This window comes from Drosophila grimshawi, unplaced genomic scaffold (assembly GCF_018153295.1).
Source record: "Drosophila grimshawi isolate 15287-2541.00 unplaced genomic scaffold, ASM1815329v1 contig_1377, whole genome shotgun sequence".
NCBI classification, from domain to species: domain Eukaryota; kingdom Metazoa; phylum Arthropoda; class Insecta; order Diptera; family Drosophilidae; genus Drosophila; species Drosophila grimshawi.
Genome location: NW_025062900.1, coordinates 1,325,550 through 1,339,691, shown reverse-complemented (window position 1 = coordinate 1,339,691; position 14,142 = coordinate 1,325,550). Strand labels below are relative to the sequence as shown.

General features: G+C 35.9%; 1 protein-coding gene across 1 annotated transcript in view; it reads left to right on the top strand.

Moving 5' to 3' along the window:
* LOC6562482 overlaps positions 1-14,142 on the top strand; it is an 81,082-nt gene that overhangs the window by 57,700 nt on the left and 9,240 nt on the right. Inside the window, exons 3-4 of the mRNA XM_043214512.1 lie at positions 10,053-10,384; positions 13,181-13,258. Coding sequence (XP_043070447.1) covers positions 10,053-10,384; positions 13,181-13,258 — 410 coding nt within the window. The remainder of the gene's footprint in view (positions 1-10,052; positions 10,385-13,180; positions 13,259-14,142) is intronic.

The following is a 14,142-nucleotide window of genomic DNA, read 5'->3' as shown; positions in this document are numbered from 1 at the left end:
CATATTGAATAACAGCTGGTTACAGATTATCTGCTAGTCGAGCTCTCCCTACTAGTGTATTGTAACTTGTTTGGTATTCGTATGTTTCGCCCACAGCTAGTGCAGAACAATTTTGAACAGCTTTGGGCAAAAGATTCAAATTGCATTACAAATATATGGCAGATATATTTCGTTATTTCTTTTCATGTTTCTGGTAGCTGGAGGGCTCCTCGAGACGCAGGCCAAAATGACTTTTAATATTATCTGAGTACATTACAAAGAAATAAATGGTAGCTGGCAAACATTGATTAGACTGTCATTGAATCAGCTGGCAGCCAACGATTGCAGCTAAGACTAGCTGAGGATCTTGGCTCAGACAGAGTTGGACACATTTGAATTTGCATTTGCTCAGCGTCGACTTATACATGGATGCATAAATATTTACGACTATTAGTTAAGCGTACTTGAAAGTTTTTCAATTTGCTGGCAAAGCCATTTGCATATCGATGAGAGCCAGGCAGACATACTTAATAGAAGCGCACAAAACAACAATAAAATCCGACAATTAAAATAAACTTTAGAGAAATCGTTTGAACAACTTTTTTTTTCTTTTGCATGCGCAAAGAAATTGTTTTAAATATTTTATGCTAAATCTATGTAAAAACATTTTGCTGCATGAATTGAGTCAACAAAATGCAAATTAATTCGGCTTGGCACCTACAACCGACCAACCAACACCCAACTGGGGTTCGACTATAACCCACAAGACTCGCCAAACTGGCTGGTAAATCAAGGCTCTTACTCTTAGCCAACAAAAACAACAACAACAACATCATCAGCTTGGCTAACAGAAAAACGGAAACTGTTCGTCTTTGCACGTAGGCCATCATTATGTGAACCGCTCTCAAACCTCGCGCCTGACTGCCTTTCCTTTTATGTCCTGACTTGTCCTGTTCTGTCCTGTGCTGTCCTGACCTGTCCTTTCTCCTATCTATCTCCCCTATCTATCTCTCTGTGTGTGTCTGTGCTTATGTTATTTATTTATTATTTATGTGGCTCAACTAAACGTTTTGCCACAAAAATTATAGCATAATATGTCAAAAAGCAGAAAAGGCCTTTGCTTTAAATATTACCAAAGGATAATCGCCTTTGGCCCTGCAGTGACGCCCAAATACCCTTTACTAATATGATTATCCTGCTCTTTTGGTATTGAGAGTTATTATGTCTAGTGACTATAAGCTCTAGCTGATAACATTATAATTAAATATGTTTTTCTTAACAATTGCAATTAAAAAAAAAACAAAGAAATTCGTAAAGCCAAAAGGACGTTTTTCTATTTTCTTTTCGCAAATTCAGAAGGAAGTAATTAAAATTTTGCTCTCTGACAGCTTTATAGAATTTATATGTATATGTGTAACTCAATCCGACAGAATGTTTATATTTTATGTAAAATTTTATGTGAGAATAATATTTTATGTATTTCTTAACTGACTATAATTCAGTAGATATTGTGAATAAGAAAAATTCAAGGAATATTTAACATAACTTTTCTGAGCTAAATCAAGATGTTTATAAATTTCCCAAGCAATTATTCGTAGCTCTAGGGAGTTGGGCACCTCAAAGCAGGCTCCTACATATTTTACTTTTTCATTGGAATTTGGGAATGCTTTCGTAGAAAAAAACTGCTCATCAGTCAGCTTATGAGCTTTATTGGATAATCTTTGGCAATAGACTGGTGTCTGCCTCTAAGTACATTGACTAAAAGTCTCTGCAAAACAATTCGTGCGTTGCAAGCTTTATGAGCAAGTTGTGCGGCTCTGTTGCTCTATTGATATTACGTATACGTAATGTGCGCGTCTATTGGCAAGCACTCCTAAGCCGCAGCGAAAAACTCTATAAATTGTAAAGCCGCTATTAGCCGGGACTTAGTAGCTATATCAAGTCTCATAAATTCAGCGCTCAGCGGCAACAACAACAAATTGGATTCATCTTCCACCCCCATCTAAATTTCTTTTGTATATATTTTTTGACGCTGTTATGAATTTAAATGTGATGAACGAGCGACGAGCCACGCCTGACTTTGAGTGGGGGGAGGGCAGAGATGAGTCGCTGTCCAGCTATGTGCAACATCGTGGGGGCAACAACATTGTTATGCAATACACGACTCACTTCACCTTAACCCATTTGCCGCATCATTTAAGTGGAGTGAGAAAGCCAACTTTTTGAGGCACGCATCCTTTGTGGAAAAAGTTATGAAAAGCACTTAGAAGCCAGGTACTTAGAAACTGGAAAAATAAACTAGTGCAAGTAAAAGAAAGCAAACTGAGAGCAGCAGAAAGTTATGCAAAAGACGAGAACTGCCTTTTAAATTATCGACTGTCAGTGACACACACACACAAACACACACACACACACACACACACACATACACACACGAACAGACACTCAGACACACCTGGGCAGCTACAACATAAAATTGATAGGAATTTATGTTGTGTATTTATATATCCTATATATATATCCTATATATATATCCTATATATATATATATATATATATTTTATATATGGTATATGTATTGTTTATTGACTTTGGTGCAAAATAATGGCTAGCAATTTGTAAGGTCTACTTTTTTGTGCCTGCGCTGCAGACAATGAAATATACTTGCGCAAAACACACATGCCCCAAATTGCTGCATGTGTGAGTGCGTGTGTGTGTGTATGTGTGTGGCCTTAAGCACCATCATCAGTTACAAGTGTGAACAATAAATTGTCATCAGCTTTGTTACGCAGACTTTGCTTTTGCAGCTTCGTCTTCAATTTATGGCGGATTTTCAATTTGTATGCCTCGCGACCAATTCATACACATACATACACACATACACATACATAGCCTACACCCTGCCACACACACCATACCCCAACCCCCTGACAACGCAGATGCTGTAAGGAGAAAAGCGTGAGAGAGAAAAGCAGCATGGAAACCATGCAAAGCTCACACTTGGCATCCACAACTAGGAGGAGGCCGGAAGGCGTTGAAGAAAAACCTCATGTGAAGTTTTCTTTGCGTTTTCATTTTCATTTTCATTTTTGTTGTTATTGCTGTTGTTGTCGCTGACATTTATTGCGCACATTCGGTGGCATTGATTTTTTATGCGTTTTTGAAGTAGTTCAGTTGGCGACGCTCATAAGTAGGCAACATTATTATTTTTTCAATTTCTCTCTATTCGATTTGCGGCAGTTTTTTTTTTTTAGCGCAGACAGTGATTATATCATGTGTGTGTATGTGTGTGGTTCACATTGGGCACTAATGTTGCTGCTGTTGTGAAGTGTGTATTTTTTATGTATATGTATATATAAATATATATGTATTTATGTATATATATATATATATATCTGTTTGTCACTGTGCCGGAAACTTAATAAAGTTTGTTGTTCATCTTGTTGTTTTGTTGAACACAAAAACTTTCAACATCATTGACAAGCAATGTCATATGAGATTTATGGCAACACTATGAATTTTGTATGACTTTTGAGTGCCATTCAAATTGCCTTTTCCCTTGGTTTGTTTTTTTTTTTTTTTATATTTTTTCCATCATATTAAAGTTTTTGCGGCATTTCAGTAAATTTTTGGTTGATAATAAAACTTTGCTTCTTGGCAGAGTTGTTGCCGACAACTTGAAGAATGTGAGAATGAGGATGTTTGAAATAAAAGTTAAATTTACTCAAAAAACATTCAACTGTTTAACTATATATTTTATATATAATCATAATAAAACTTTTAATTTTTAAAGTTTCTATACCGAAAGTCACTTAAATTTTGTTGATGAGCGTATAGCTTAAAAAGTTCAATAAGTTGCCTCTTGAGATTTTGCTTAAGTCTGTTTCTATATTTAGAAACGATTTTCAGAGTGAAATTCTTAGGTGAAGTCAATCAGCTATACGAGCTATACGAGCTATCAGCTCGTATTTGACAAGACCTTTTGTCAGTTTGTTAGAAGTTGAGTTATTAGACCAACAACTATGAACAAAACTTTAAAACAAAGTTAATTTTCCATTAAAAAAATATCTACAGGCTTTTGTTTAGATTATGTAATAAAATTGCAAATTTTCTAACATGCAATTTAAGTCCCTTACAAAGTGGCTAAAAGTTTTTATTAATAAAATATTTAAATTGAAAACACATAAATCAATTTGCTGTTTTGATGCTTTATTTAAAAAAAATTAACTTTTGAATGTTCAATATATGTGAGTAATAAATGTAAAACGCTTCAATAACATTGTTAAATGAATCTAGCAGTCGACGCGTGGAGCGAGCTGCATGGAGAATAAATGTGAAATATGCAAGTTTGTGTTAGATTCGAAAATCAACACTGGGCGGATGCAAACACCATGTCAATGAACGCCGAGAACGCCATTAATCTTCGTTCTTATGCTACGGTCTATAGAGTATATATAACCTATATAAACTGTCATGTAGCGACACTTGCAAACACAGCCCTGGGGCTATTTTGCAGTTATGTATGTTGACGCTGACTAGCTGTTGTATGCAGTAGGAGCTGCAACCCACGTGGAAGCTTCAATTTCAAGTGGCTGCCACACGTGATATTCGAGAAATTGTGCGACTATCTCGCCTAGTCTATTTGAGTTGGTTTTTGGTGCCTTGAGCTATTTGCACGGTTCATGAACGCATTTCTATGAAAATGTGCACATATCGGCCATATATTGGCCAATGGCTAAAAACACTGCTCTGCTCTGTTCTGTTCTGTTTTGTATGCTTGACCCATGGCTAGGATGTCAGCATGTCTCAACTGGCACCACATATGCAAACACACAACTCCTGTTTGCCCCATTGAAGGAATCTGCACAACAGGCCGCAACAGACGCCTTTTCATATGTAGTATAAAATTGTGCACAACGATTTTAATAAATATTCCCCACACAACACTCACAACCCATGGCAATTGACGACCGACGACAGACGACAAGCCGTCGACTGAGGAGCTTATTGAATTTTTCAGAAGCCTTTTTCTGCAACACCCGACCCCATCCCTCCTCATCGTTCCCCTGCCCTCAGTCTGGCTTAAACGCTTGAAGCCAAATACTTTTAAGGTGCTTAGCTTTTCATGAATTTCTTATACGAACTCTGCATGCCAAAAATAATTTTATTTTACATATCCCACAAACTTCTTTAAGTTTCTCAAACTAGGGAATAGTCGCTGGATTTGCGTGAAATGCAATAATAAATTAAATTAAAATTTTTCTCAAGTTAATTATGAATATATGAATTGTTAGTAGTGGTGCACAAGTTTCTTTAGAAAACTAATTCAATTTAAAATTTAAGGCTAACTGCAGCTATAATTCACAAAACTAATTGATTTATGTGTTCATATGGGAACCGATTGTCACTGTTATAAAAGTTCTGGGTTAGTTCATCAATATTTGTGATGAAATAGTAAAATGATTCCAAAACAGACTTAACAGCCCATAGGCATAAAGAAGATAGTTTATTTGCGCTGGACAAGCGGAAGTTGCTATTTATAAAGGGATATATAATTCTGGTATGTGTATTTACTCCAGAGTTTTTGCTTTACTTCATTTTTAGCGTTATTTAGCTTTCAATCTGTATTAACTGTTATGGTATATAAATTTAACTTAAATTAATTTGTGTTTTATTGGCTTATGCATTTTCAATTACTCATTTATCGCTTTTCTATGTGAACTATTGAACAGTTAAATTTTCGGGTTATTCACAAACAACATTTTGATCTTGTTTTGTTAGGTTGTTTGATGTTTATTTTATTATAAGCTGTGGTGGATAAAAAGCTTACCAACAGCTTATAAACTATTAAGCTTTATTTGAAATGATTTCCTTTGGCTATTTGCACTTTAATTTATTTCCATTAGTCAACTTTGAAGTACTTTCCACTACTATTAATGTGGTTGCAGAAGTGGTTTAAGTGAAATATGTTATTTTTATGAGTTTCTATCCGCTTATTTCGATAAAATGTGTTTCGGCTTTATTTTTGTTCATTTCAATGCAATAACAAACCAATAAACAATATTGAGCTGATACACAAATCAGACAAATCAGCTGACAATCCGAAAAGCAGCTTAATATTCACACCTGTGCTGCTAACCATATTATGAGCTGCTTAGAGAAATGTGCTTATATATATATATTTTTATCAGACATGCTAGCAATCGAGCCGAATATAATGCCAAGGTCAATTCATTTAGCATATGCAAAGGCGCTCAAGTAAAGCACCTTGGCATTTATGCGTATTTTTCGAATTTTATTTGCATATGATGAACCCTCTTCGTACAGAATAATATATATATTTGTGAATACTTTGTTTTTCATGCGCACCACTGCAGTTAAACTTATGATAAATAACTTTGCCAGCCAGCCTGGCAAATTGTGCAACGGTGCAGAAAGTTTATAGGCGCATCAAGCACCAATAAAAAGAGAGAAATAAAAAAATGATACACAAAAAAAAAGCTCGAGACAAAACCAAAAGCAAAAGTCAAGAGGCAACCATAAGCCGCAGGAAACGGGCAGCTAACCAACCAACAAGTTAACCAGTCAACCAGCTAACCAAAACCAAAACCAAAACCAAACCAGTCATTAAGCGCTACCCGTCACCCTTCACCCCTCTGCCACCTTTAACCCCACTATTATCAACGACCGAAAAGAAAGAGAAAAAAAAGTCGATCGTTAAATCAAAAAGGCGAATTCGAGTGCCTGCAACATCATTAGTTGCAGTTCATACACACTCAAGCGCAAGTTATGACGCAGATAGCTACCCTTAACCATTCCCAACCCCAACATTTTAGCCCCCTCCCTTCACCCACACACACACCCTCAGCCTGTCAGGCGCATTTTTTGTGTGAGGTGTCCAAATTAAATTTGCATCAGTTGCTCGACGAGCACCTAAATGATGCCAAAAAAATGTGTGTGTGTGTGTGTGTTAGTGTGTGTCTGCAGCATAAAGCCAAAGAACAGCAACAACAACAACAACAACAGCAACAACAAGTGCAATACTCACTTTAGCGCATTTTCATGTTGCTTCTTTTTTATGTGTGTGTGTTGCTTTTTATACACCCTGCACAGAAGTATCTTTTAACAGGGTATGACATTCGATAAGCAGACATTTAGAACATGTTTGATACAATATATACATGTATTCGTAGATTTATGCTCAATCATTATTATGTTATATTCCATATTATATAAATGCAAGCAGAAATAAATAATTATTTAATTATTCATATGTGAATTTCCTCCTTTTTTTTTCACTTTGCACGAGTGTTCAAAGTTTTGGGTATATAATTTTATTGCCCATACTAATGTGTATAGCTCATCAAGTAAGAATGGATTTCATATCACATTATGTATGTTAACAGAAATTAAAACAAATATTAGCTTCAAGTATAAATGATATTTTTTCCATTTCACGTTTATCTAGCTTATTATTTTTATAATGTTTGTTATTATTCTATTTATATATTATTATTATTATTATTATTATTAATATAATTTTTACTTTACTTGCTACTTACTTGCATACCTATTGAATACAAGTGAATACAAAATGTTTGATTCGGAATTGATTAGTTTCACATAAACCCCTTCTTTATTTTTGTATGTATTTGACAATAATAATATCTCAAGTATATTTAATGGGTATCTGCCAGTCAAACTCACCTCGCACTTTGCTCTCTTGCCAGCGGATGCATATATGTCTGTGTATGTGTCTGTACACTCTCTTCGTTTCCCGTGTATATGTGGGCACTTAAATAATTTAGATTTTTGTGTCTAACATGCACAAGTGCCACAACGGCCTAAAAGATTCAAGTGCAGTTGCAGCAGCAGCTGTCAAAGTGAGTGACCCAGTTATACAGCCAGGCCGGAACGAGAGACGGGCTGGGAAAGCGGTAGGAGATGCGGCAGGTGCAGAGCCGGGAGAAGTTACTGTAAACGACCCAAAAATTGTGAAGGAGCCGCCAAACGTTGAATTATGAGTGTCGTGAATCTCTGACTGTTACTGTAACTGTAACTGTCACTGAAACTGTAACTGTGACTGTGACTGTGACTTCGACTGAGACTGACTGTCACAGAGTTTCTCTGGCCGTTGTCAGAGTTGTTATTATGCGCTCATTAAAATGTCAAATAAACTCAAATGGCAATGCAAAAATATGCATTCTGCTTTCTGCTTGCTGCTTGCTGTTTTGCAATGCTAAAAGGATGTCGAGGAACACAAGCGACAAGTGTTGCACTTGAAAAAGGATAATGCGAATGGGATTATGCAAGTCACGGCAATGTGCTTAATGTGTGGCTGTATTCTTAATTTATGACTGCACTGCTCTGAGTGCCAAGTGTGAACTTTGAACTTTACGAAACGGTCAATAATATGCAATGCTTACTGATCAGAATGAATAAATGTCTGTGTTGATCAAATTTGAGTCTTGTCTGACTGCATATTTTACTTGAGATGCACAACTTGTGGTGCATTTTAATCCGAAACGAGTCGAAATTTTCCACTAACATAACTTGAACTGAAGTGAACTCGTAAACTGAACCGATTTTTAAAAGAAGTACCTTTCTGGTCTTGAATGGATCTCTCGAATTGCATTTGAAATGTAAATAAACTATCCTTAATCTTAACTAGTAATCTTAAATTGCCATAATATTATTTAAATTATGCAAGCATATTAAAATCAAGACCGAAACCCAAATTACCCATTGCTTTTATTTATTTATTATATTTTATATTTTTAATGCAACCAACAAATATATGTTTAGTATCATAACCATCTTACATACGATATAGAGTTATTTTCTTTTATTTTTAATTATCGCTTAATGTGCGCTGAACATTTGCGCGAATCAAGCAATGCTACATTAAATGTTGACATAAAAATCGTAGCGTTAAAAACAACATGATAAAAACTGTTATTGTTCGCTTGGCACGTTTTTCCATAGCACTCATTAAGTGTAATTTCAGAGTTGTCAAAATTTTTATCACTTTGGCCAAGTGTTTTGCTCAACTGCGAGCAGAGAGTCGCCAGTCGGAAGTTAGATGCTGGGAGTTGAAAGCATGGAGTGGCCCTGGTCTGGTTTATGTGCACTTCCGGCCACAACAGGACCGTTAAATTGCTTATTTATTTTAATTAAAAACAATTTCCGCTGTTTAGGCCAAATGGTCAAAAGAGTAGCAAGGGCAACACAGGAAACATTTGATTCTTGCTCTTCAATGTTATTATTATTAATATAACGAGCATTTCCGCAACTTCATTTAGACCAGAGCCTGCATTCAATTTGGCCTTTTGTCTCATGGCCATGTCATCGTGACACACACACACCCACACACAGACTCAGCTCTATGACTATTGCCCACTCAGAAAAAAGCGCTGAATTAAACTATAAAGTTTTTCTTGTTTTTAGAAATCATTTCTAATTCTTAGGAAAAATTGTAAAGTTATATATATAAATAAGTATATAAAATGTTTGTACATGTGAAATCTTAAAATAGTTAAGCTAAATAATTAAAATAAGTAACACAAAAGAAGTATTCTGCTATCCTGGAAATTATAAATTTTTTTTCTGGTTTTTAGAAATATAGTTTCTGAATAACAAGGTGAGTTAAGCTTTTCTAAAACTGTGTAAAGTTCATTGCATTTATTTTTTCTGAGTGTATGACTATTGCACACATGCTCAAGCCGTGAGATGCGGAGGCGTCGTAGTATTTATTACTCTTGTTTCTGGGCATTGAGTGGCATTTAATTAATTTGCTCTGAATGCAATGTATGCCCTTTGTTCTCTTAGTTGGGGCATTTTCTCGATATCTTTAAGTGGTTTTTTCTTACTCAATGCTTAAGCTGTAAATGAAGTCTTGACTTGGCCCCCTATCGATGGCCAACAGACATACAAATCCTGATGCCAATTCAATCAACAATTGCCGCATTTGCTTATTCAATTCAAGTTGCTCGTTGCTCTCTGCTCGAATTTCAATTTTTCCATTTACATTTTCAACTTTTGTGCTTTTCTTCGTCTTTTTTTGCTCCTTGCAGCTGGCAGCGTCATAGACAACGACTTGTTGCCCTCAATTGCGGCTGTCGATGATGTATATATCGCCTCATTGGTCCATGGCCACAGTCTCAACCACAATGGCAACCACCATCACCACTTGCACCACAACAATGTGGCACAGTTCGACAATGCACTGGATGAGCACCGGCTCGATGGCAATGGCGATGGCGACGACGATGATGGTGATGATCATGTGGATGAGACAACTTATCCGCCGCCGGTCTTTGACTTTGGCATGCCCCGGAATATAACGGCCCGGACGGGACACACGGCAGCCATCAATTGTCGCGTTGAGAATTTGCGCGATAAATCGGTGAGTCAAGTGGCAAAATGTGCCACGCCGCTTATCACAAAATGCTTTTCCTTTCGATTTGCTTTTGCTTTTTTGTTTTTTTTTATGCACTTTTAACTATCGCTCAAGCAAATATTGGACTTGCCTTCCGACAACTAGTCCGCCTGAAAATCAACTTAAGCCAAAAGTTTTTTCTTTCTATATTTTGGCTGCCGTTTTTTGTTCGTTTTCTTTTGTTGGCATGTTCGGCTACTCGTATCGTTTTCCGGTTCCGCTTCCATTGTGCTAGTCATCATCTCTCATCGCATCTTTTTGTCATTTTCCCTGCTTGAATGACATAGCATCTCCACCTCCCCCCCACCCATGCAAACTGCAGACCGCTGTCGTTATCCTGCTCTTCCTGTTTATTGCTCCTTTGTCAGTCCATTGGCATTCGCCACCCTGCAAAGTTTAGTTTATGTTTTTGCATTATATGTATATATATATATTTATATATATATATGTATTCTTTTGCGTTTTTTCTTTTTTACAGCGATCCCTTGACTTATTTTTAATTTTGTTTTGTGTATCTATTGATTGGTGCGCGACTCCACCATCTTTAAAGATTATTTTCCCAAGTTTCTCTTTATCATCGCTGTCCGTTTTTATCTTGTCTTTTGATACCCTGAAAAATTGAAAAACGAAAACAACTTAATGAGTATAATGAAGTTTGGGAGAGTATTTAATAGCAGGAAGGGAAGCATAGAGTATATATACATTCTTGAATATCATAGCATTCATATTAAATCTATTTCATTTTGTCATTTTGTAAAATGCAAAATCATAAAGATTTGGCTTCCCAATTCGTATATAATATTCCCAGAAATATTATAGATCAACTATACAAATTTCAACAAAGTCACAAAAGAATGCCGTCATTTAGAACAAGTTACTATTTAATAGCTGTTTACGGGGTATCTATTAGTCGAGTTTTCTTGACTCCAGCATTCTTTCTTTGCGTTCTTTGCGACCTCGAAAGGTCGCTTGTAACTTGAGCTTGTCTGCTGTGAAGGCTGTGAACAGAAATGAATCTCAATCAATTCATTCATAACTTCATACAATGAAACATTCTTCGTATTATTCTTCAAAATATTCAAATTTGAAATGTTTAATTGCTTATAGCAATTTGTTTTATTTTGTCGTATTTTAAAAAGGCTTCACTGCATACTGATTGAGGCGTTATATACAATGAAAAGGAAATAACAGATACTTTTTATTTGAATTACATAATGGAATTTATGCACAAGACAGTTCTGACCAAGGTTGTGTCCCATTTCTGGTTTTAAAAAAGGTCCACAAAAGTTTTGGGCCTACTGCGTAGATTTGGAGTATAGGTTAAAGCCACAAATGTATTAAAAAATATATCCTTTTTAAAGTTACGGCAAAGCTTGTGGAAATTTCAGTTTGCATATATGCAAATTAAAAAAAAGGCGTATAAAAAGTTTCAGTGACACAAATAAACTATAAGAATAGTTTGCCAAAAAGTAGCAATGCCCTCAAGCCTGTGATTTATGGATTTGCTTAATTTTTAACGAAATGCACGAAAAGTTAGAAGTAAATATTTAAAAGACCAAAAATAAAATCGACTAAGAACTAATTTGAAAAATAGTTTCCTTACGCAAAATCCAACACTTATCAAACTACCAAGGTCAGTTTGTTGATAGCTCGTCGCTTAACCTCAATGAATTTTTAGCATCTGTTTCAGTTCCGCTTTACACTTTCCACTTGTCGGCTGTCAATTTCCGCTTTCCAGTTTCCACTTTCCACTTTAGCTGAGCCGTTTTTCAAAGGGGCAGAGAGTCTCTTATAATCTATCATTGGGATGTGTTTGCTGCTTTGCATACTTGGAGCTCCTTACCTTTTCGGTGCGACTTCTTTCACCTGGCAGCGCATCTATCCACTTGACCGAAAACTGTTGCCAAGTCCCAGCGTACACTCAGCAAAATAATCGAACTGAAAGAACAGAGAGTCAATTTCTAGAATATAAGGTGGTGGCTTTCTAAAAAACCATATAAAATGCATCATAGTCTTGGGATGGTCGATTTAAAGCAAGCCGTGTAATTTGTAGATCTTTTTTTTTTTGTCTGAGTGTACCTTGCTCATCATCAACCATAGCCATGCTCATTCTTTAAAAAGAGCGAGATTTAGTGGCACATTTTTTCATTTTCCTTTCGATTTTTCTTCTTTATTTTCTTTTTGGTTATATTTTGTTTGATGTGGGAAGGCGTCGTTTCCCTTTTGCCACTTTGACACTTTTAGTTTTTCGGGCCTTGCAAGCTTTCCCTTGTTTTACTTTTTCTTTTGCGTTTCGGGATTTTCTCTTTTTTTGGGAGCAACGAAAAGTTTTCGTTGCCTGCGGCTAAGGCAGGCTGGCAGATTACATTCTGTCTGCTTTTGGGGGCTATATACCCCAACTGGGAGAGAGACTTTGGCCAACTTTAAGCCGCTGACATTTTGGAAACGCACTTTTCCATGGCTGTTGCCATTCGTCCTGGATTTGGTTGCAGGTGTCGCAAATCGCTCTGTGTTATGGCGACTGTATTTTACAAAGGAGTTTTTTTTTTAGTTTTTCTTATTTTATTTTTTTTGGGTTTAGTTCATTTTGCCGTTTGGTTTATTAAATTTTCTATCTTTATTTCGGACCGGGTCCCTTTTGAAATTTATTTTTTTTTTAAATTGACTTAAGTGCTGATTGTCCTTTTGTCGCCTGCTCACTAACTGTGTTTCTCGGTGTGTGTGTGTGTGTCTGTATGTGTGGGTGTTTTTGTCTATTTGCAGGTATCCTGGATAAGGAAACGCGATTTGCACATTCTGACTGCGGGCATTCTGACCTACACATCTGATGAGCGCTTCAAGGTACGTATACGTAATTTACTTATTGTCTTACCTCCCTCTCTCTCTATCTTTCCCACTCACTCTCTCTGTCTCTCCCTCCCTATCCTTGGCTATCTTCGTGTGCATGTTCGCCTGGCTTATTAAATGGCTAAGAGGGCATACTGCTGCCATTTGTAAGCCAAGTCAGCTTAATTGCGTATGCAATTCGTTGCTCCTGGCAAGTTTACTTGCAGGCCCGTACTCAAGGAGGGTAGAGGGAGACGGGGGATGCGATGTTTACTTGCCCCTTGTAACGTTACATGGACACATTCGAAGAGGAAATTGGTTACATAAGACTGATGCTAAGATAAGCATGGAGTCAACTTTTAATTATTTTATTTGAATGAATGAAAACTAGCTGAAATGAAAAATTGTGCAAAGTACAAATTTAATTTAGCCCTTTTGGGTAAAGTGTTTATATTTTTCCAAGAGAATATCTGAAATTAGTTTAAAAAAAAGTGATAAGGAACAACTTAAAAATATAGCAATTTAAATTTGGAATTAGTCAGCAAAATATGTGTGCGATATTGATTGGATTGAACTATTAATTTCTTTGATTGGATTGAACTATAATTTTCTATAATTTTCTATTATTAAGCATAATTTATAGTTTTTCTGTGACTCTTTAAGATAAATGTATTTAACAACCAAAACAGAAATTGTTATGAAAGAAAGTGATAAGGAAAATCTTGAAAATATTAAAATGGCTAATCTTTGTGAGAATTTGTTTTCTTTTTATAATTTATAGTTTTTTTTATTACTTTTTAAAATAAACATAGTTCAGAAGCACAAGTGAAATTAGTATAAAGAACGTAAAATTCTGAAAATGACAATTTTTTGCATGGTCAGCAAAATAGGTGTGCCCA